This window comes from Camelus ferus, chromosome 9 (genome assembly GCF_009834535.1).
Source record: "Camelus ferus isolate YT-003-E chromosome 9, BCGSAC_Cfer_1.0, whole genome shotgun sequence".
In the NCBI taxonomy this organism is placed as follows: domain Eukaryota; kingdom Metazoa; phylum Chordata; class Mammalia; order Artiodactyla; family Camelidae; genus Camelus; species Camelus ferus.
In genome coordinates this window covers 71,316,383-71,340,821 of record NC_045704.1, presented here as the reverse complement: position 1 = coordinate 71,340,821, position 24,439 = coordinate 71,316,383, and the positions used below count along the sequence as shown (strand labels likewise).

The window sequence follows — 24,439 nt, the reverse complement described above, 5'->3', positions numbered from 1 at the left end:
AGTTTCATCAATTGATGTTTGTTGTTACTTCATTAGGAACTACAAAATTATGCTTTTCTAATTCCATTATTCTTCTAGTATTTATTAGGTATAATTCTTTTATTAAGAAGAACTTTCCCTCATCAGTTAGAGCTATTTGATTACTCTGAAAATTCATATAGGAAAGGAAAAATGCTTAATTCTTACTTTTAAATTGTCAATTTTCAGAGTAAGGAGTGGTTACTGTCGTGGTTTCCATGTGTTTTTGGTTTGTTTTCATTTTGAGTCTTGCTTTCTCTCTCGCCTCATCTGTCTCTTCATTGTGAACTCATGGACATTTATATATTTACTGTGTTTCAGTCCACAGGTAAATGTCCATTTTACTCTTTATATTAATTAGTCCAGTTTTACCATTGGGAGTACTTTCATATTGGCCCCTATGATTCCAATAAGCCCCTTTTCTGATCCTTCTAATCATTGATGATGATCCAGTGAAAAGCTCAACGATTCAATAGGAGAGTTTCATGACTTCGTAAATGTGTTATGTGGCACTTTCTTTTCAAAGGTTTTTGCTACAGTTAGTTTCTCCAGCAGCTATTTTGGAAAACTCGCCTGCCTTTCTAAATGTGGTGGAGACAAATCCTTTTAAGCATCTTACACACCTCTCACTAAAACTTTTACCTGGAAATGATGTGGAAATAAAGAAGTTTTTAGCAGACTGTTTGAAGTGTAGCAAGGTAAGACTTAAGTTTGTTTTTTTTTTTTTTTTTCTTTAAAGTTATTCTTTTAAAATAAAATAAGTCCCAAAGGTCTCTGATAAACCGCTGAAGAGCTATATTGCTATTAGATTTTGTTTTCTGAATAAAGTTTTTTTAAAAGATGCCCAGGAAATTTTTATAGCATATAATGACTTTATTTTATTTTATTTTTATCTAGTCATGGCACAACAGGATAGAATTGGACCAGGATTGAGAAACTTAGGTGCCAGATTTCTACTAGCTTTTTGTGACCTTGGGCAGGTCACTTAAACTCTTGGTGTCTTGGTTTCCTCAGCTGGTAGATATGTATGGAAATATCTACCCTATCTGGCCTATTTTAAAGGAGATAAAATATATGAAAGTGTCTGGAAGATTACAAAGTGCTCTAAAATTATTTAAGGTATATTGCACAAGAAAACAACATTGGGACGCCTCGTAGGAGTTTTCAGAAAGTCCTTTTAGTTGAATGCTATAGATCAGTGCATCTCAAAATTTAGTGGTTAGGCAAGTCTTCCGGGCATCTTCCTCGTGAAGATTCTAACTCAGAAGGTTTGAGGTGGAGCCTGAGATTCTGCCTTCCTAACGAACTCCCAGGGCGGGGCTGCTGCTGTATTTTGCTGCACTTTGGGTAGCACAGCTACAGATAATTTAATTGTAAGCTGCATAATTGTATTATTTTTGTAAATAGGAAGAAAAATTATCATTGACCCAATCACTAGATGATGTTACCAGGCAACTGAATTTCACACAAAAGGTAATTCACATTTCATTTTGTCTTTGTAAGACATCCAAACATAGGCTCTGAATTGCTTTTTGAATCAAATCTAGGCATTTGTGGGTTTTTTTTTTTCCAAAGCATGCTACCAAGGAATTCCCTTTCCTTTTTGATACCTTTACTCAACCAGTTAATTATCTCAACCTGGTGCTCTTCCTCCTTGATAATGAATTCTGTCGAAACATTTCTGTTATCCCCAATATGTGACATGCTCCCTCCAAGTCTTCATTAAATAAGGTAGTATATAGTATCTGTCACTTGTTAGTTCTCTGCTTCTCTTTTATTCACCTCATTCCTCTTGTCTAAATGGCTTTTCAGTTCCTTCTTCTAAATCTTTCCCTTCCTTCCTTCTGTTAAGCATTGCCTTAATCCCTCTGATAGGCTTATCATCATTTCATTCATAGCTACTCCTTGAAATTGAGGACTAAAGTATCTGATAAGCTGCATGACTTCAGGCAGAAAATTGTCTTGCACAGCATAGCACCTCTTGGGATCCGACATAACTAGGTTTTACGTGCAGGAGTAAACTACAGTTGACCCTTGAACAACATGGGGGTTAGGTGCGCCTACCCACTGTGTGGTTGAAGATCCTCGGGTAGTCAGCCCTCCGTGTCTGTGGTTTTGCCTGCTCGGATTCAGCTGACTGTGGCACTGTAGTATGTATTTATTGAAAAAAATCTGAGGATAAGTGTACTTGTGCATTTCAAACCTGTGTTGTCCAAAGGTCACCTGTGCTATTTCTGACTGACTTGCTCTACCCTGAGTTGCTTTATTTCTTAATGCCAGAGGAGAGAATTAGGTGGTAAAGAGCCAGATTTAACTAAAAGATTAGTAATAGTTAAGCTGTGGACCATTTTAGCTCTAAAATTGCTTTTATTCTGATCTTGATTTCTTCAAATTCAAATAGTTTCTATAGGAAAAGGCTTTGAGTATGTCTTAAAAAGCTGTGATTCCATTTTCTTTAATATCCTTTACAAATATTGCCATGTTCTAATTAACATATTCAAGAGTTTTAATATTTTGTGTTGAATTCTAATACAGACATTATCAGAAAAAATTCAAGAATTAGATAAATTACGTAACGAATGGGCATCACACACAGCAGCATTGTCAAATAAGCACTCCCAGGAATTGACGAACGAGAAGGAGAAGGCTTTGCAGGTATGAACATTAAAAAAAACTGGAAAAATATTTTGTTATTGCTGTTAGTCATTTTGTTAATTATAAGAGTAATATATGCTTGCTTTAAAATTTTCAAACAGTGCAGAAGTATGTAAAAATTGTCTCTCTTTAAAAGTCTTATTACCCAGAGATAATTTATAACCACTTTGATACTTGTTTTTCCATATTTTTCTCTATATATGTAAATAACATATAACTTATAAATAGTTGTTTATATTTATAAATGTAGAAATATGTATATTGTATATAGTTATAGATAGATAAGTACAACACATATTTGAGTTTTGGTTTTGTTGTAAGATAATAAGGTCCTACTGGATATATTGATTGCAACTTTTTTCACCTCGCATGACATCATTCTTTAACAGTTCGGAAGTGGCTGCGTAGTATTCATTATTTGGGTGTGACATAAATTACTTAACTGCTTACCCAACTGGTGGACATTTAATGCTTCAGATTTTGGTTATTGCAAATAATACTTCAGTGAACGTTCTTTGTTCCTAGACGTGAGACTGCAGTATACCTATACCTGCCTGGCTTCCAAAGAGTGCTAAGTCACATGAAGTGACTTTTGGGGATTTAATCAAATAATCATATCATGTTTTTCACCTTAATAATGTAATGAGTGATAATAATTTCCAAATGTGGAACCCTCTTTAAATTCACAGAATATATTTAGCCAAAGAGATTTTTACTATTATGTTGAGTCTGTTTGCAAATATTTAATTTAGAATGTTGTATATATATATTCATAGGTGAGACTGATCTGAGATTACCCTTTTTCTGAACCCTGTGTTAGTCTGCTAATTAAAATTATGGGTTCTGGACTATAAATTATGCTAGTGTCGTGAAAGGTATGAGAATGTTTTCCGGTTTTCTCTACACTTTGGAAAGTCAAATAACGAGGAATTATCTGTTCCTTGGAGGCCTGATAGAATTAGCCTTTTATCATATGAGTCTGGTATTTTTTTGAGGCATTTATTTTGAGGGTTTTTTTTCCCCATTTCCTTCATGATTATTGGTCTGTTCGGATTTTCTACCTTTCCCTTCCCTGAGTTATTTATGTTAGCTTGTATTTCCTTAGAAAGCCAAGTATTTCATCTCTGTTTTAAATGTATTAGTACAATGTCATACATATTGTCTTAAGATTTTTAAAATCTTCATACCATTTCTCTTATGTTCTTAATTTGTTTTGTCTTTTAAGAGACAAAGACTTTAAAACCAGTCAGGCCACTCTTCTCTTCCTGCTGATAAATATTCTATAGGGCAGTGATTTTAAGACTTTGAAGACTAGTGATTTTAAGTGTGCATCACAATCACCTGAAGTGAACACAGTAGAAAATGTAAATGTTGTAATCCTATCCATTACACTTTTTTTTTTAAACAAGAAGTCCAAAATTCTAATGATCACTAGTATAAAGCCAGTTCTTCATTTTATAGCCTTTGGCCTCTGTTGCCTTCAGTGTGTGTGATTACCCTCAAACAGGTACAGTTCGCATGTTTACCGAGGTTGCATTTTCAGTTTTATATGGGCTCTTTCCTATTTATTTGTGATTTCTTTCTTGTACCTTTAAGAAAACATAACTTTTATAATCAGAAAAATATTCATTTTAGAATGTGTTTAGAATTTGATAGTGTTTGTCAACAGAAATTACTAAGATAAGTTTGGTACTATTCATACACACTGCAGTTACAACCATGTTCAGATTTTACTGTTGGTAAAATGTAACAACTAAGTGTAAGACTGAACTAATGAACAGTATCTTGTCAATTTTACAAGTTTAGGTGTTTTTTTATTAGAAAACATATATACTGGTTATAAAAAACTGAAACACTGTAATGTTTAAAGCAGTTACTGAAAGTTCCTTACGTGCCTGCTCATTTGTTTTTTCACACAAATAGATTCACACTGCATATACTATTTTGCAGTTTGCTTTTTTGAAAACTTAATCATTTATCATTCTTCCTTTAACTTGAAGACTATTACTTCTATACATATGTGGATTTAGGAGAAATAGAAATTATGAACAAGATCGTAGTGGTAAATTCGCCTTTGTTGACCTTACTGTCTGGTTCGTGAAATCTGTAGTTGAAAATAGATCCTCTTAAAAAGAGGGAAATCTTATAAAGAAGAATAATTAAGTTTTTTTTTTCCTTAAAATCTTCTCATACTTTACTTGTTTCTGGTTTTTTTCTTTGAATTTTGGTGTTATATTTTATTATAAAATAGGCACAGGTTCAGTACCAACAGCAGCATGAACAACAGAAAAAAGATTTAGAAATCCTCCATCAACGAAACGTCCAGCAGCTGCAGAACAGACTGTCTGAGTTAGAATCGGCTAATAAAGACCTGACTGAAAGGAAATACAAAGGAGATGCCACCATCAGAGAGCTCAAAACAAAACTGTCTGGTGTTGAGGAGGTATTGGCTGTTGTTGTGTTTGGTCTTTTTCCCCCACAAATTTAAGAGCATGTTTTACTTTGGTTACTTATTGCTTGTGTGGGTGGTGCTCCTCTGGATGTTCTGCAGGGATCTCTTGTGGTCTTAGGGTGGTCAGTTCAAAGAGTACCAAAAAAAATTGAGAATCTGAAATCTAGTTAAATGGGCTAATTCAGAACAGAACTAAGGTAAAGTTGGATCTTTTTGGTTCGGTTCATGAGGAGCAGCTCATTGGCACAGCCCTCAGATTTTTCAGTGTACTTTTAATGTCAGCACAGTGTCTGGAGCTCAGGGTGCTCAGTGTTGACAGGGCTGGGTCTTTCAGCCTGCTCAACGTATCGCACCACTATGAAGTTTACTGTCTAGTAATCATAATGATGATAATATAGTAACGATAATAGTTTATGCTTACCGAACACTGTTTTAAGTGCTTTGCGTAGATTAACTCATTTAATTACAACAGTTATTTTAAAGAAGGTAATGTTATTATCCCCACTATACAAATGATGAAACTAAGGCACAGAGAGGTTAAGTAACTTGTCCAAGTTTGCATAGCCAATAAGCAGAAGAGTGAGGATTGGAACCCTCTATTATGTGCCTGTCTCTAGTACTACCTTGTTCTTTAAGGCAACACATTTCAAAAATCTTAGTAGTACTTTTATTGATGCTTTGGCACTGATGATAAACTCCTTACAAGCACTGTCATACATTATTGTCCTATGAGTTGTTTGAAGACATATATAGTTTTGTTATGTCTATTGTATTTAAATATAAAGATCACCCATATTCTAACTCAAAAGACATACAGCTCCCTTTCAGCAGTCTGTTATGCTTAGAAACTCTAAAGCCTGACTGATTTTGTGTTCAGATCCTCTTAGCATTCTGCCCCAACAATAGGTGTCTTCAGTCCCTCCTCCCTACTTCCTTCACCTTTCATGCCAGTTAGTTAGTTAGTAAACAGTTCAGCTGCCATAGTACATTGCACAGTGAATGCTTCACTGTGATGCTCTGTGGTTTCTTCTATTTTAGCCCTGAAAGTGACCAGTGTATAAACAGTGTGGTTTGTTACACTGATTTTCATATAATTTAATCAAAATAGTTCTTCCAGGGTTTTCAAAAGACTTTCAAATTATGAGTCCTGGGAACTTTCCATTTTTCACTTTTGAGTATTGTTACCTAATTAAATTAAAGTATACCTTTTAAATGTTAGTGCCCTAAAAATAATAATTACTGTCATTTATTAAGTATTTACTATGTATCAGCTATATGCTACATAGTTTACATAAGGGTTTTTGTGATGATGAAATCAATTAATTTTTGAAGTGTTATTTCTGTTTTACAGATGAGGGAACTGAAAATTAAGGATGTTAAGTAATTCCCAAGATCACACAGTGGAGCCAGGTTTTGCATTTATCTGTTGTTAGCACTTCTAAAACCACTTGGTATAATAGTGCTTCTAAAACCCCTATGTTATAATACTATTAAAGTATTTTGTAAATTTTTTATTAAAAATGAAAACTAACTAGGAATACTACATAGTGGACTTTAGTATACTGGCAACATTTGGGCTGGTATTAACTGATTGAGATGTGATCTAGTCTAGATTTTTACACAGTCGATTTTTTATTAACAATTATTGTTTGCTTGTTTTTGCTTTAAAGCTTGAACCAATAGGAAATCCAGAGTGTTAACATATTTGTTGATGTGAAAAGATATTTGTAGTATATTCTATGAAGAAAATTATAAAATTGCACTATATAGTCCCTTTAAAAAAGTAAATCTGTATAGATAAGCAAGAGAGAAAAATGGTAACTCTAGATTATGGCTCTCACCCTTGACTACCCTTCGAGTCAGTTGGAGAGCTCAGATCACACCTCACAGCAATGAAGGCAGAATCCTTGGACATGGTACCAGGCATCGGGAGCTATGAAAGCTTCCCAGGGGATTCCAGCATGCAGACTAGACGGCGAATCACCGCTTAGATGGTAGAATGATAGGCTTTATTTGTTTATTTTATGTATTTTGAAATTCTGTTACAATGAGCATTTATTACCTAAATGATTTCTTAAAACTGTAAATTTCAGAAAGTTCTTGTTGCTGGTTTTTTCAAGTTGTAGTAATTCATAAATCAGGATTGTTTTGTTTTCCCTTGTTGTGATTGAATTAACACATTTTACAATTATATTCCAAATCTGCAAGTCACGTAGACCTTTAGAGAGAGACCTTCATGTCCTTTAAAGAACATCAATACTAGACCTTTAAAACTATTAAGGAGACTTTTTCTATTTTAAATATCTTAGTTATAAATAACCAAACTAGTCAACTTCCCTTTTTCATAATGCGCCCTTCTTTCCGTCCTCTAGGAGCTCCAGCGGGCTAAGCAAGAAGTTCTCTCTTTGCGAAGAGAGAATTCTACACTAGATGCTGAATGCCATGAAAAAGAAAAGCATATTAATCAGCTACAAACAAAAGTGGCCGTTTTAGAACAGGAAATCAAGGATAAGGACCAGCTTGTTTTAAGAACAAAAGAAGCATTTGATACAATCCAGGAACAAAAGGTCTATTTTAAAATTTTCTTAAATTGATGATCATATTTATGAGTGATGCTTTTCCTAAATAAACACAAATGTCCTAATTATTCATGTTTTTAAAAATACATGTCAGGTGGCTTTAGAAGAAAATGGTGAGAAAAATCAGGTACAACTAGGAAAACTTGAAGCTACAATAAAATCATTATCAGCTGAACTTCTTAAGGTTTGTTTTTAAAAACTTAATAGAATATTAATATTTCATTGGATTATATAGAGATATACATATGAAGCTCTTTTACAGGCAAATGAAATTATCAAGAAGTTACAAGGGGATCTAAAGACTCTAATGGGTAAATTGAAACTGAAGAATACAGTAACTATTCAACAGGAGAAACTCTTGGCTGAGAAGGAAGAAAAATTACAAAAGGAACAAAAGGAATTACAAGATGTTGGACAGTCTCTCCGAATTAAAGAGCAAGAAGTAATTAATATTTTATATTTTTTGTTTGTGTAACTATTTGCAAAGCATAACAAATTTCCTCAGATATATTGTTTCAGTTTCTGCTTTGTTATATTAGAGAATGGCTTTGGCTTTTTTTTCCAAAAGAATGTGACTATAATGAACAGAACTTAATAACCTATTTCAGTTTGAGAAGTTACTTATCATTACTGAAATACCTCGTTCATATGTCTGTGTGCGTGTGTATATGTATGTATATGTGTAATTATGTGTACATATATAATTTATTACATTGGTTAGCTGATTTCTTTCTTATTTAATAATAATAGTAATTAATTACTCAATAGTAATACATTTCTTCAGTTTTTAATTTAGTCTTTATTATACTTAGTATGAGGATTACGTATTTCAGGTATGCAAACTACAAGAACAATTAGAAGCAACTGTTCAGAAACTTGAAGAAAGCAAACAACTTCTGAAAAATAATGAAAAATGTAAGTATTTTACCTTTTTTATGTAAATGAGGTTTGTAGTTTTATTCTCAACCTGAAAATTTTATTTGAATTAATAAATCTAGGTAAATCAAGATATTGCTATACACAAATAATCTTTAAATATACCATCTTAATATCTTTGCTATAGTAAATTTTATCATCTACCCTATAAAGCATTTACATCATTATAAAAAAAGACCCTATTACATGTATTGTAACCCAAAATTAAAACTTAATAGAATATTAATATTTAATAATAATTAAAAATGTTGAAAATATTGACTATAATTTGCTATTTAAATTCTTCACTCCTTGTTATAATTGCTGTGTTTAGCTACTAGCAATAATATGAATTATTTGAAACAAAAATAATGAGATTAAGCTTTAACTGTTTCTCAGTTTCTAGTATTGATTATCAGAAATAAGAATTTGAACTTTAAATAAACTGTAAAATATCCTTCTAGAAATGAAAACCTTCAAAGAGATCCTTGACTAGCAGAAATATGTGTTTCTAATTGTAAAAGAATAAGGAATCCTGTGTGGCAGTTTCTAAAACAAGATCGTTAATGACAGAAATTTAGGTGAATCTATATTATTCTCCTGTGACATAAGGTGGTTTTAAAAACTTTAAATAATTTCAAAAAAACTTTTCAATAGTCTTCTAAAATTATTAGAAAGATTAAAATATTCAAAATTCTTTAGCTTGATTCTTGTTCTTTTGTTTAAGTAATCACATGGTTAAATAAAGAACTAAATGAAAATCAGGTAGTGAGAAAGCAAGATGTGTTGGGACCTTCTACCACCTCACCTCTACATTCTGGGAGCAATACCATCAGAAGTGGAATTTCTCCAAACTCCAATGTGGTAAGATTTAAATTAAGATGTTGTGAATGTTCTTAGTAAATTTTTGAAAACAAAAATATTAGGTTCTGGTACTAATATGAGTGAAGTTCTAGTTTTTGATACTGAAGTAGAGTTTAAGTTGCATTTGGAAGTAGGACGTAAAGGTATATTTGTTCTTAACAAAGAAGCTTTTAAAGGCACATTTCTTTGTAAGATTTTGATGAATATACAAATCATTCAGCATTAAAAAAAGTAATGCCAAATGTGCTGAAAAACTGTAACACACACACACACACACACACACACACACACACACACACGAAGTATTTAGGAGACTTCAAGAAAGGAGAATAGATTATGGCCTCAAATTTAGAATTGGGACGGAAGGAGCCTAAACAGAATTCCATTAGAAGTAAAAGGGAAAGGCTTGTCAGCTCTAGATTCTGGAAGAACCTAGTTACGAGATTTAAGCTTTCTGGCTCTGAGGACGTGAGGTCTGGTCTCAGCTAGGCCTACATATTGCTAGGAAGTGGCCTTGTTGATCATAAACAGTTTCACAGAATATCAGCCTTGGACGAGACCACTCTGTAATTGTGATGGATCAAGGCAAAAACAAGACAACTTTATAATCATGTCTGAACACAGACAAAAATATGACATTGCCAAACCACACAAATGGGCAAGCATCCTCCTTTCCTGGCTAAAGTGTGACTGCTACTCATTACCAATTACAGTTTCAGCCTTAATACATTCCTCCTGTCTTATTAGATAAAATTTATTCAGGTACCCAGTCATACAATTATCCCCATTTCTTAATAGCATTCAATCCACAGCAAAGCCTCATGTCCTTAAACTGTTCCTTAAATCACCTAACACATACCCAAGTCCAGTAGGTAAGTCCCTTTAACACTGCCTTACTGAGCCTCCCCTCTTACTAGGATCCCCACAGCGTGCGGTCTTCTTTGTTGCAAGGAGCAGCAAACGCAGCATGTACACTATAGATATGTTTCTGGTAGTCTTTGGAAGCCATTGGCGGGGTATTTAAAATGCAAATCCGTGATCTGAATTATTAACCTACCCTAGTAAATGAAATAGTACTTGATGTTTCAAGAAGGGATAATATTTCTGCTAAACTGGGAAAAGGTGCAGAATGAAATGCTTGGTACTGAATTATAAACTTGAAAAAACTTTATAGGCTTAATCTTAATGACTGATGATAAATAGCTGTGTGAAAGGTATTTTTGTCATGCAGCCACTGATACACATAAGTGCTTCTTAAGATTTGTGTTTTGTCCTCTTACAAAACTAAAGTTTTCATGACATTAATAGTGATGTTACTATATTGAAAATTAGTGGCAGAGCAGACTTTTGTCTTAGTCTACTTAAGAACACAAACATAATTTTTACTCAACCTGGTAGAAAATTATTTTTATTTTATCCCTGATTGGACTCTTGATCTATGACTCTAGCCCCTCACTCCCCTTTTCAGGATTGGGAGGCTTAGAGGGAACCAAGGTGATTCAGAGGTCTTTGTTTTACTTCAGTTCAGAGGCAGGTTCCAGTGGTTTTGTTTTGTCTAAACTTGCACAGCTACCCTGAAGAGCCCTCTGGGCAAAGGTATCCAGCCTCATGCTGTAAAATAAAGCAGAGTTTTGTGGTGTCATCGTAGACAAAATTGGCCTCTGAGATAGTGCTCTTAACTGTCAGGTATTTAATAATAGATGATGGATCACCAAATACTATTTAGAACTCATTTCTCATTCTTAACCTTTTCTATGTTTTTATTTTTAGGTTGACGGTAGACTGACTTACCCAACTTGTGGGATTGGTTATCCTGTCTCCTCTGCGTTTGCATTCCAGAACACCTTTCCCCATCCTCTATCTGCCAAAAATACTATCCATCCAGTTTCAGGACCAAAGGTAGCCAGGTTATCTAATACACTCTTTTTGGGGAAAAAAATATAGGAGTTTATAAACATGCAAATGTTTTTCATTTAAATTTTTTTTCTTTGATCAGTTGCTAAGTATTAGGTGATGTATAAGATGAGTTTATTTCTGAATAGTATATATGCTTACAGGAAATATATGCACTATATGATATTTTTTGGGTCAGTATAACTTACGAAAACCTGGATATCAGTATGCTTAAACTTGATTTGTTCCTGTTCAACCTCTCCATTTTTATTCATTCTTTTACTTACATCTCCTACAATGGTCAAACTTATCTAGAGTTACTGACTTCATATTACTGGTATATTATTAGCTGTGGTGACATTTTTGGATTCCATTGTCAGGATTTAAGGGTCTGATAGGTGGACTTATAAAGCATTGTAAAATACTGGCAGCATTATCTCAAATAGCATATGCTTGGCAATCCCTCTAAACCCTGATTTAGGTGCTAAGGCTTCTTTCCACCCGCTTTTCATCATTATTGTTATTACTAATGTCTTAGATTTATACATTGTTTTCTTGTGTATTATAATTCTATTTTCACAGTAATTTAATCCACCCAGATGAGCCACTAATTCTGTTTTCTTTCCTAGCTTTAGGTCCAAATTGACTTTTTCCTAAATCATGGAGATAAACATTTTTGAAAAGAATGCTTTATAAAAGTTAGAGTTGAGGACTTTGAAACTGCTGCTATAAACTGTTTGTCAAATTAGTTTTGAGCTGCCCTAAAAATAAGTTGGGGGTGTTGCCTAGGCACGTACTTCCTGTTAGTTTTAGCCTTATTAACTATTGTTCGGAGGTATTGAGAATTCTCAATGAAATGAGAAGTAAGCCTGAGTTTTTATGCTTAGACCATTACTATGTGAAGAGTATTTAGATGCATTTAATTGGCTTTTCTTGCATTGCTTATTGAAAATTGGATATGTGTATTCAAAGGAATACTATTTTTTAAAACAAATATAGGTATATTCAAGTATGCTTTAGATCTTGGTATCAAATTTTTTCTTCAGAATTATTGAATTCACAGTTGCTTTTTATTATAAACATCTTTCCAGGAATTTATATAATGTTCAAAATGAGGACGAGACTTTCTGCAGATAATTGCTTAGTTGGTAGGATTAAATATGACTTATAAAATAGTAATATTACCTTTGTTATAGCTCTTCTGGAATCTGAGGAATTATTATGACAAGTATGTTCTTAAACATGGAAGCTTTCAGTGATTTCCTATTTTACTGATCTCCGTATTTTTCTTTTCCATTATGATTTATTACAAGATGTGGAGTATAGTTCCCTGTGCTGTTCACTAGGACATTGTTGAATCTCCATATTCTTTTTTTTTTTTAATTGAAGTATAGTTGGCTTACAATGTTGTGTTAATTTCTGGTGTACAACATTGTGATTTAATTATACATATACATACATATTCCTTTTTATATTCTTTTTCATTATAGGTTATTACAAGATACTGAATATAGTTCCCGTGTGCTATACAGTAGGACCTTGTTGTTTATCTGTTTTATACATAGTAGTTAGTATCTGCAAATCCCAATTTATCCGTCTACCCTCCCCTTTCTCCCCTGGTAACCGTAAGTGTTTTTTACGTCTGAGTCTCTTTCTGTTTTGTAAATAAGTTCATTTGTATAATTTTTTTAGATTTCACATATAAGTGGTATCATATGGTATTTTTCTTTCTCTTTCTGGCTTATTTCACTTAGTATGACAATCTCCAGTTTCATCCATGTTGCTGCAAATGTTGTTATTTTTATGGCTGTGTTGTATTCCATTGTATGTATTTACTACATCTTCTTTATCCAGTCATCTGTTGATGGACATTTAGGTTGCTTGTGTCTTGGCTATTGTATATAGTGCTGCTGTGAACATTGCATCTCCATATTCTTTTGATCATGCATACCTAATAGCAAGAGCAACAACAACAGTGAAATCTTCAATGAAATCTTTAAGCTTGAATCTCCAATATATGAATATTTAATTGTGAATTGAATCCATATACTACTCAATTATAGTGGTTTAAAAAGTGGAATCTAACATTAGAGTTTAAATCCTGCCTCTATCAGTATGAAGTTGGGCAAGCTACCGACAAACAACAACATCCAACGGTTACATTTCAGTTTCTCCAGTTGAAAAATGGAGCAATAGTTTTATGTATCTTGCTGGATTATTGTGAGAGTTAAGTGAACTAATGTGTTTGCTTAGAATAGTGCTTGATGTATAAGTGCTTCATTAATGTTAGCTATTATTAATAATAAACTAAAAATAGAAATTAAAGAATGAGATTAAAAATATGTATAGAAAGAAAAATACCATATATCACTGATATATGGAATGTAAAAAAAAAAGAGAGAACACTAATGAATTCATCTAAAAACAGAAACAGACTTGAAGACAGTAAACAATCTTATGGTTACCAGGGGAAAGGGAGTGGGTAGAGTTAAAGTTGGGAATTTGAGACTTGGAAATGTTAGCCATATATATAAAAATAGATTTTAAAAAATTTTCTTCTGTATACCACAGGGAACTATATTCAATATCGTATAATCTTTAATGACATAGAATATGAAAACTAATATATGTATGTATATGCATGACTGAGACATTGTGCTGTACACCAGAAATTAACACATTGTAACTGACTGTACTTCAATTAAAAAAAATTTTACAAATCAGTGTCACAGGATTTTTTTCTCATGCTAGTGGGTGGTTGTAATCACTGCCTGCTTTGGAGACCACTGATCTAGGTAGTCTTGTGCTAGCAGCTATGGTGATTCACACATGTTCTTTTAAATTCAGTTAAAAAAATGTTTAATACATTGAATCTGTGATATATCTGATTTCTTAAAATCTTAATTTCAAGATTTAGTACATTCAAGTATGTTTAACTGTGAGGATGTAAAATAACATGAGTTAAATTAAATAAGAAGCAACATCATGCTGAAGGAAGTACATAGAAATATTTTAAAAGATAGTGCCACGCTGACCAATAGATCACTGGATAATTTTAAAGCAAGACAGACAAAATAACTTGTTTCTTCTGCTTTATTTTTGAAGACAGTAGTCTCCAAGGGTTCATTCATTCAGTAAATATTGAATGAATGTCGACTGTGGCCAGACATTGTTCTAGTTGTAAAAGATAGAGCAATTTGTGGTGAAACACCACTGTGATAGTAAACCGTAGTGTCTTTCAAACTAAACTCTTACTAAGGAGGAGATGTTATTTGATGTCAGAGAAAATGCTTGTGATAAGATCTCTTAAACACTTTACAATACCTGATTCTGATTCTTATTGTGTGGCATAACTTCACAAAGTAAGACACAATCAGATTTCATTGGGGAGATTATGAAGTAGATGAGGGATTTTCCGCAATGAGAGAACAGCTATCTAGGATCAGATGATTGCTTTATTTTGATAGTGTTTTTAGTGCAAAGTGTGTATTTACAGACAGATTTTATCTAGAGATAGCATTTCTCAGTTTGATTAACTACCTCATTCACTGGATGGTTCTAAATTATTTCTATTTCTTTTGTATTAACTATTTTAAAAAATAGATAATATATGAGCATGGGAAGCTCCCAAATGTATAAGAGGATATACTATTTATATGTCCCTCCGGGGGTCCCTAGTCCACTCCTCAGAAAAAAAAAAAAAATCACTGTTAAGAATTTCTTGTGGTATTTTCCAAAAATATTTAAAGGATATACAAGGATATCTGTAAATGTATGTGTGTTTGTATACGTGAGTGTCTGTATAGATAGGTATCAGTAGTGCATGCTGGCTGATCTGCACCTTGCTTTTTTCATAGAAGTATAAAGTATCTGCTTTGGTGAAATAACTGAATCGTTTGCCCATTTTAAAATTTGATTGTTTCTCTTATTACTGGGTTATGAGTTCTTTATATATTCTCGATATAAATCCTTCATCAGGTATGTGATTTGCAAGTATTTCTCCCAGTCTGTGGTTTCTTTCTCATTTTCTCTTTTGAAGCACAAAAAGTTTCTAATTTGACTAAGTCTAGTTTATCAGATTTTTTTCTTTAGTGGATCATGCTTTTGGAATCATATCTAAGAACTTTGTCCAGCCACAGGTTGAAAATAAGATCTATGTTCCACTCTGAGTTACTTTTTATGTATGGTATGAGGTTTAAGGGTCTTGGGTTTTTTTTATTTTAGAATGTGGATATCCAATTAATAACACTTGTTTAAAATACTTTTTTTGTTCAGTTGTCTAGACACTTTTGCTGGAAATCATTTGACCATAAATGTAAGGATTTCTGGGCTCTCAATTCTGCTTCATTGATTGTCCTTGTGCCAATACCACACTGTCATGATTACTGTGACTTTATTAAGTTTTTTAATTGAGTAGTATAAATCTTCCAACTCTACTCTTTTCCAAACTTGTTTCATTATTTTAGATACTTTATATTTCCATGTAAGTGTTTGGATCATCTTGTCAGTTTCTACAAAATAGTCTGCTTGGATTTTGATAGAGTATATAGAATTTATAGGTCAATTTTGCAAGAAATGTTATTTTGACAATATTTAGTTTTCTAATCCATGAATGTTAAATGTCTGTTTATTTAAATATTATTTAATTTCTCTTAGATTTGGCAGTTTTCAGTGTCAAATATTACAATTCTTTTACTAAATTTATTTTTAAGTATATTATTCTTTTGATGCTATTGTGAATATAATTGTTTTATTAATTACTCTCTCAGAGTATTTATTAATGCTGTATAGGAATGTAATTGATTTTTATATATTGACCTTATTTCCTGAAACTTGCTAAACTCATTATTAGTGGCTTTTTATACATTAATTGTTAATGATTGTGTGGTTTTTTTCTTTCATCATTTAATAAGTGTATTATGTTGATTTTCAAATATTATATCAGCCTTACAGTCTTGGGTTAAACTTCACTGATCTAAATGTTAGTCAGATCCAGTTGGTTAATTTTGTTCAGTTCTTCTTTATCCTTGTTGTCTTTCTATTTGTTTTATCAGTTACTGAGAGAAGAGTGTTGATATCTCCAGTTATTACTTTGGATGTTTCCATTTCTATCAGTTTAAAAACATTTGTTTTATTATTGAAAGATTCTTTAAATTCTATAGTGCTTTTACAATTTTCAAAAGTTTCACACACATGATTTCATGTAATCCCATAATAACCCTTTTATCCCCTCTTCTCCTCTGTTGCTCCTCCCTCTTCTGTCTCCCCACTGGTAACCACTGATTTATTCTCTATATCTGTGAGTCTGTTTCTTTTTTGTTTTATTCTCTGGTTTGTTAATATTTTTTAGATTCTACATATAAGTAACATCATACAATATTTGTCTTTCTCTGATTTATTTCACTTAGTGTAATGCCCTCCAAGTTCATCTTTGTTGTTGCAGATGGCAAATTTTCATTCTTTTTTTATGGCTGAGTAGTAGTGCATTGTGTGTGTGTGTGTGTGTGTGTGTGTGTACACCACATTTTCATCCATTTGTTTGTGATGGACATTTAGGTTGCTTCTGTATCTTGGTAGTTGTAAATAATGCTGCTATGAACATCAGGTGCACGATTATCCTTTCAAATTAGTGTTTTTGGTTTTTTTGGATATGTACACAAGAGTGGAATTGCTGGTCTATTTTTAGTTTTTTGAAAAACCTTCACACTGTGTTCCACAGTGGCTGCACCAATTTACGTTCCCACCAACAGTGTATGAGGGTTGCCTTTTCTCCACATCCTTGCCAACATTTGTTATTTGTATTCTTTTGATTTTAGCCATTCTGACAGATGTGAGGTAATAGCTCATTGTGGTTTTAATTTGCATTTCCCTGGTGATTAACGATGTTGAGCATCTTTTCATATGCCTGTTGGCCATTTATATGTCTTTGAAAAAATGTATATTCAGGTCTTTGGCCCATTTTTTAATCGAGTTGTTTGTTTTTTGATGTTGAGTTGTATGAGCTGTTTATATATGTTGGATATTAAACTCCTTATCAGTCATACCATCTGCAAGTATTTTCTTCCATTCAGTAGGTTGTCCTTTCACTTTGTTGATGATTTCCTTTGTTGTGCAAAAGCTCTTAAGTTTAATTAAATCCCATTTGTTTATTTCTGCTTTTATTTCCTTTAGGAGACAGGTCCAAAAACATGTTACTCTTATTTATGTCAGAATGTTCTGCCTATGTTTTCCTCTAGGAGTTTTATAGTATATGATCTTTAGGTCTTTAATCCATTTTGAGTTTTATTTTAATATATGACGTTAAAGAATATTCTAATTTCTTTCTTTTACATGTAGCCATCCAGTTTTCCCAGCACCATTTACTGAAGAGAGTATCTTTTCTCCATTGTATAGTTTGCCTTTGTCATAGATGAATTGACTGCAAGTGTGTGAGTTTATTTTTGGGCTCTGTTCTGTTCCACTGATCTGTCTGTTTTTGTGTCAGTTCCATGCTGTTTTGATTACTGTAACTTTGTAGCATAGTCTGAAATCAGGGAGCATGATTCCTCCAGCTCTGTTCTTTTTTCTCAAGATTGTTTTGGATATTTGGGATATTTTGTGTTTTCATACACATTTTAAAATTACTTCTTCTAGTTCTGTGAATGGTGTTTTGATAGGGATTGCATTGACTTTGTAGATTGCTTTGGGAAGTATGGTCATTTTAACAATATTAATTCTTCCAACTCATGAACACAGTGTGTCTTCCCATTTGTTTGTGTCAGCTCCAGTTTCTTTCATCATGTCTTACAGTTTTCCCAGTACAGGTCTTTTCCCTCCTTAGGTGGGTTTATTCCTAGGTGTTTTCTTCTTTTGGTAAATGGAATTGTTTCCTTCATTTCTCTTTCTGATTGTTCATTGTTAAGTGTTTAGAAATGCAAGATTTCTTATTAATTTTGTATCCTGCAACTTTACTGAATTCATTGACGAGTTTTAGTATTTTTTTGGTGGTGTCTTTCAGATTTTATATGTATAGTATCATGTCATCTGCAAACAGTGACAATTTTACTTCTTCCTTTCTAGTTTGGATTCCTTTTATTTCTTTTTCTTCTCTGATTGCTGTGGCTAGGGCTTCCAAACCTATGTTAGATATAAATGGCCAGAGTGGATATCCTTGACTTGTCCCTGATCTTAGAGGAAATACTTTCATCTTTTTAACATGGAGCATAATGTTAGCTGTGGATTTGTCATATATGGCCTTTATTATGTTGAGGTATGTTCCCTCTGTGCCCACTTTCCAGAGAGTTTTTAATATCAGTGGGTATTGAATTTTATCAAAAGCTTTTTCTGCATCTATTGAGATAATCATATGGTTTTTATTCTTTAATTTGTTAATATGGTGGATCACATTGATTGATTTGCAAATATCGAGAGATCCTTGTATCCCTGGATAAATGCTACTTATTCATGGTGTATGATCCTTATAATGTATTGTGGGATTTGGTTTGCTAATATTTTTTTGAGGATTTGTGCATCTATGTTCATCAATGGTATTGGCCTGTAGTTTTCTTTTTGTGTGTGTGATATCTTTGTCTGGTTTTAGTATCAGGGTGATGGTGGCCTCATAGAATGGTTCAGAAGTGTTCCTTCCTCTGTAATCTTTTGCAATAGTTTGAGGAGGATAGGTGTTAACTTCTTCTCTGGATGTTTGGTAGAATTCACCTATGAAACCATCTGGTCCTGGACTTCTATTTCTGGGCATTTTTGTCTTGTGTATTTTGAAGCTCTTTTGTTAGGTTCATAAACCTTTATAATTGTTATGTCCTCTTGGTTGCTTGACTCTTTTATCAGTGTGTAATTTCCTCCATTTTTGGTAATTTTTCTTGCTCTGAAGTCTCCTTTGTTTCATATGAATATAGCTATTCAGATTTTCTTTTGAGTGATATTTCCATGGAATATCTTCCTCCACCCTTTTCTTTAAACCTGTCTATCCTACTTAAAATGTTTTTCATGTAAAGAGCGTATCTTGTTTGTTCCCACCATTTTTCATTCGTTTTCCCTTTCCTGACTTCTTTATGGGTTATTTGAACATTTTGTAGTATTCCTTTTTAGTTTTTCTGGTTTGTTTTTGACTATGTCTCTTTGTATAATGTTTTTTTTTTTTTCAGTGATTGCTCCAGGTATCGTAATAAACATATTTAGCTTTTCACAGTATCTATAGAACTAATATTTTATCACGTCAAGTGGAATATAAATACCTTACTAGCTTATAGTCCCTTACACCTTTGTCTCTTTATGTTTTGGTATTTCATATGTATTATGTCTATATACATTGGAAACTTCATCTGACAGTGCTATAGTTTTTGCTGTCAACTATTACACATGCCTAAAACACTCAAGTGGAGAATCATTGTTACATTTGTCCCTGTTTACCATTTCCATTGCTCTTCCTTTATTCCTGGTGTTTCATGTTTTCGTCTGATATGACTTCCCTGAATCATAGAACATTCTTTCATTTTAGAGGAGGTTTTCTGTCAAACAAGTTTCTTTTTCTTCATTTGGGAACACCTTTCTTTCATCTTCATTCCTGATGAGTATTTTCTTTGAGAAACCTGAAGTAAATTCCATTATTGTTCAACTACGTATAATGTGTCCTTTTTCTCAGGCTGCTTTTAAGATTTAGTCTTTCAGTTTTCAGCAGTTTGATGATGTGTCTGGGCATGGATTTTTTTGACTGTATCTTTTTTAGGATGAGTTTTTTGGATATCTAAGTTGATACCTTTTGCCAAATTTTTTAAGTGTTCAGCCATTATTTCTTAAATATGTTTTCGGTACCACACTCCTCTCTCCTTCTGGAATTCAGGCAACAAGAATGTTTGACCTTTGTCTGTTTTCCATATATCCATGATACTCTCTTTCGTTTCTTTTTTCTTAGATATTTTTTTCTCTGTTCTTCAGATTTGATCATTTCTATTGATCAAGCTTCAGGTTTACTCTTTCCTCTGTACTCTCCATTCTGCTACAGAGTCTATCCAGGGGACTTTTAGTTCTTAAATTTCTGTTTCTTTTTTACATCCTCTGTTTTTTGGTGAGACTTTTTCTTTACATTTATTTCCAGAGTGTTCACTTTTACTTCCTAGAGCATGGTTATAATAGAGATTTTTTACTGCCTTTCTGATAATTCCATTATCTTTGCCATCTTGGTGTTGACATCTGCTGGCTTATCTTTTGCCTTGCGAATTTCTTAGGTTTTCCTGGTTCTTTGTTGAGTGATTTTGGATTGTGTCTGGATCTGATATTGAATAGTATATAAGTCTTTAGATCTTGTTAAATCCTAAGAAGGATGTGAATTTTTTAAATTATAAATTTTATTTTAGTTGTTTTAGCAAATAGTCTTGTTCTGTTCAAGTTGCTAGTTCTGCCTTACCTTCTGTAGATGGTGGTTCCTGTGTCGGTTCAGTCCTTAAAGACTTTGCCATGTTATTTGGATCTGTCTGTGTCTGCATCATCATCTAGTGGCTGTTTTGTGACTGAGCAGTGGTTTATTCCATAGTTCAGTTCTCAAAGCCTTTGGTATGCTAATTAGGGTCAAATCTTGCATATCCAGCTTAGAAGTGAACCTAGCAGTTCATACACAACTTTATAGGAGCTCTTTCTTGAGTTCCTGTCTGTGATTTCCCACACATTTCTGAATCCCCAGGGTCCTCCTTCCTGGATACTGGCTAGAAAGCATGGGCCTGAGTTCCCTTGGTCTGAGACACACTTCCTGCAATTGTGTCTGTATCTTAGGAGCACTGAGAAAGAAAAAAAAGTAATGAGAGTTTCACCATGCTGGTGAGATCACAGCATCTGTGGTCAGAGGATGTGATTCCCCTACTTCAGAGTTTTAGGGGCCTGCTTGGCCACTTCTGTTGTCACCATTACCCTTATGGCTTCTGTTTCTGTAGAATTGTCTCTGTTTCTGTAGAACTGCCTGATGGTTGGGGCAGAAGAGAACTGTGGGGAAAAGGGGGTTTTCCTCACTCTTTGACACTTAGGAATTTCTCTTTTCATTTTCCTGAACAGAAAGAATATACCTTGATGTTGTACTCTGGCTTTCTTATTAGTATTTATATGATGCATCATTTTCTATCCTTTTACTTTTATCAATCTATGTCTTTATAAAAAGTGGATTTCCTGTAGATATTCTGTACTTAACTCTTATATTTTTATCCATTCTGACATTGTCTTTAACAATTTAAAGTTTAATGTATATATTGATGTTTATCACCTTGATATTTGTTTTCTACATATCCCATCTGTTCTTTTTCCCTCTTTTCTACTTTAATCCTGCCTTCAGTTAATTGCTCATTTTTGCATTGTTTTACCTTTACTATTGGCTTTTTGTTCTCTCTATAGTTTACAGTCTACATCTTCATCTTATAATCTATCTTTAAAATATGATATTACTTCCCATATAACAACCTTAAAATAATATAATTCTATTTCCTCATTCCTGACCTGCTAACTATTGCCAAAATTTTACTTCTGAATTAGTTATAAACCCCACTTTTTTTTTCTTTAAACAACCAAATGTCTTTTAAAGAAATTAAAGAGGGAAAAGTCCTTTTGTTTTACCCGTATATTTTCTATTTACATGCTCTGTCCCTTTGTATAGATCTACATTTTCATCTAGTACCATCTCCCTTTCTCCTGTAACTAAGGTTTCTTACAGTGCAGGTCTTTAAGATTTCTTATAGTGCCTGTCTGTGGGCAATGAATTCTTTCTGCTTCTGTCTTACGTTTATATTTTTGGCATTATTTTCTCTGCATATAGAATTTCAGGTTGACAAGTTTTTTGTTTTTTGTTTTTTCCTTTCAGCATTTTGAAGATGTCATTCCATTGTTGTCTGGATTGAATAGGTTTTGGCAAGACAATCAACAGTCATGTTTATCACTTTTCTTCTAGAAAGTGACTTTTTTCTCTAGATGCTTTTTAGATGTTTTTATCATTGATTTTTCAGCAACTTTTTTATAATATATGGTGTAGTGCATGTCTTTTATTATCCACTTGGGACTTTTTATTGAGCTCCTTTGATCAGTGGGTTTATAGTTCACCAGTTTGGAAAATTCTGGCCATTAGTTCTTCACTTTTTTTCCCCTGTTATCTCCTTTTAGTACTCCAGTTACACAGGGTTGATCACATGATATTGTCCCATTCAGACTTCATACATTTATTTCATTATCATTTGCTTCATTTTATATAGATTCTAACATTGTGTCTTAAAGTTCATTAATTTTTCTTCTGTAAGTGTTTAATTTGCTATTAATCCTATCCAGTGAGAAATTTTCATTTTAGACGTTGAATTTATCACCTCTATAGATTCCATTTCATTTTTTATATCTTTTATTTTTCTCATACTTGATTTCCATTAAATTGTTCAGAGTTACATTGTTTTAACATGTCTGTCCTTGTTCTGTCGTATCTGGGTCTGTTTCTGTTGACTGATTTTTCTTGGTATGACTCATATTTTCCTACTTATTGTCATTTCTATTAATTTTTGATAGGATGTGGAACATTGTCAATGTCACATTGTTGATGTCTGGATTTTGTTGTCTTACTTTAAAGAGTGGCAAGTATTTAAGTTACTTGTGGATCCCCGTGGTCCCTTTGAGTTCTTTTTTGTTTTTTTTTTTTTTTTTTTTTTTCTTTAGCTTTACTAGGATGCATTTAAAGTAGCTTTTACTTGGGGATAGTTCAGCACTGTTACAAAGCTGTGACCATTTATAGCTCCCCCGTGAAGGCCTTAAAATGATTACAAGGACTCTCTACTTTGTCTCCATGAGTATAAACCTTAGAAATTGTTCAGCTTAAAACTCTCCTGTTGTGTTTGCCCAGCACTGTGGGTTTTTACCCTGTGCATGTGTCTGTTACTCAGCAAAAACTCAAGGGGATTCATGTGCAGATTTCTGGGGCTTGTTCTCTTTATAGCTCTCTTTTCATCAGAATTCTGCCTTTTAGCCTCCAGTCATCTCAGCCTCTCTAAACTGATTCTGATCCCCTCCGCTTAGCAGGGATGTTCTTTCTCTGTACCTAGGAAGTGCCTCTGATTAGGAAGGGGGGGGTCAGTTGTGCAGATCACATAGTTCTCTCAGAGATCATAGTCTTGCACTGTCTGTTTCTGAGTTTTCTAATTATTTATGAATGGTGGCTGGAAACTATGTTATGTATTAATATCTTAGACTCTTTCTTAACTTTCCTCACTCTTCTTGCATATTTATTTTTCTATAAGGAATATGAGAATCATCTTGTCTCAGTTTTAAAAGTGCTATTTGTATTTAATGTGATCATGTTAAATGTATAGATTAATGTAGGGAGAACTGATAGCTTTAGAATATTGAACTTTGGTCACCAAGTACAGCAAATACCTTTCTAATTTATAATTTTATCCTATTAAGCTAGTATCTGTCTATTCTTCTTTTGAGTTTTTGCCAAAAATAGATACTATCTTCTCATACCTTTACTTTTTGCATGCAAGTGGTCACAGTTTTTTTCTTTGATTTATTAGTATGGTGCTTATGTGTATAGATTTCCTAGCATAAATCCCATTTATACATTCCTGGTATGAAACCCACTCAGTAACAGTCATTATTACTTTAAATAAACTGCTATGTCCTGTATGCTTGCTATTTTAGTTTGGACTTTTGCGTAGAATCTTGGATTACATTTGACTGTTTCAAAATTCAAACTCCTAGCACTCATTTAGAATCCTTGAATAAATATGACAGGTTTTTGAAAAGGGAAGAATTCTCAGAATGCATGAGATAAGTGCATCATTGTGGTACTTGGATACTTTTAGCATTATAACACTTGCTTAAATGTATTTAGTGTTCATGTTTTTGTTTCAAAATAATTGTTGATTTATGCTGTTCATCTTGTTTATATGACAGGAACTTTTTGGCAAGGAGAAATAGGATTTTTTAAATTAAATCTTCTCAATAAGATGTGCTTATGTTATACAATATAGGTTGAACTTATATGGTCTAGATTTAGCAGAAAAAAATTTAACCACCTGTTTCCATATAAAATTGTCTCAGGTCTCATTAA

The 24,439-nt window shown here is 33.0% G+C and overlaps 1 protein-coding gene across 3 annotated transcripts in view; it reads left to right on the top strand.

Annotated features, from left to right (window-relative positions):
* SASS6 (SAS-6 centriolar assembly protein) overlaps positions 1–24,439 on the top strand; it is a 37,342-nt gene that overhangs the window by 8,707 nt on the left and 4,196 nt on the right. For all 3 annotated transcript variants that reach the window (XM_006190938.3, XM_032487184.1, XM_014564537.2), the window contains 10 exons: positions 545–716; positions 1,426–1,491; positions 2,554–2,673; positions 4,925–5,116; positions 7,498–7,692; positions 7,799–7,888; positions 7,967–8,146; positions 8,538–8,619; positions 9,347–9,483; positions 11,254–11,382. In XM_006190938.3, the coding sequence (XP_006191000.1) occupies positions 545–716; positions 1,426–1,491; positions 2,554–2,673; positions 4,925–5,116; positions 7,498–7,692; positions 7,799–7,888; positions 7,967–8,146; positions 8,538–8,619; positions 9,347–9,483; positions 11,254–11,382 (1,363 nt within the window). The remainder of the gene's footprint in view (positions 1–544; positions 717–1,425; positions 1,492–2,553; positions 2,674–4,924; positions 5,117–7,497; positions 7,693–7,798; positions 7,889–7,966; positions 8,147–8,537; positions 8,620–9,346; positions 9,484–11,253; positions 11,383–24,439) is intronic.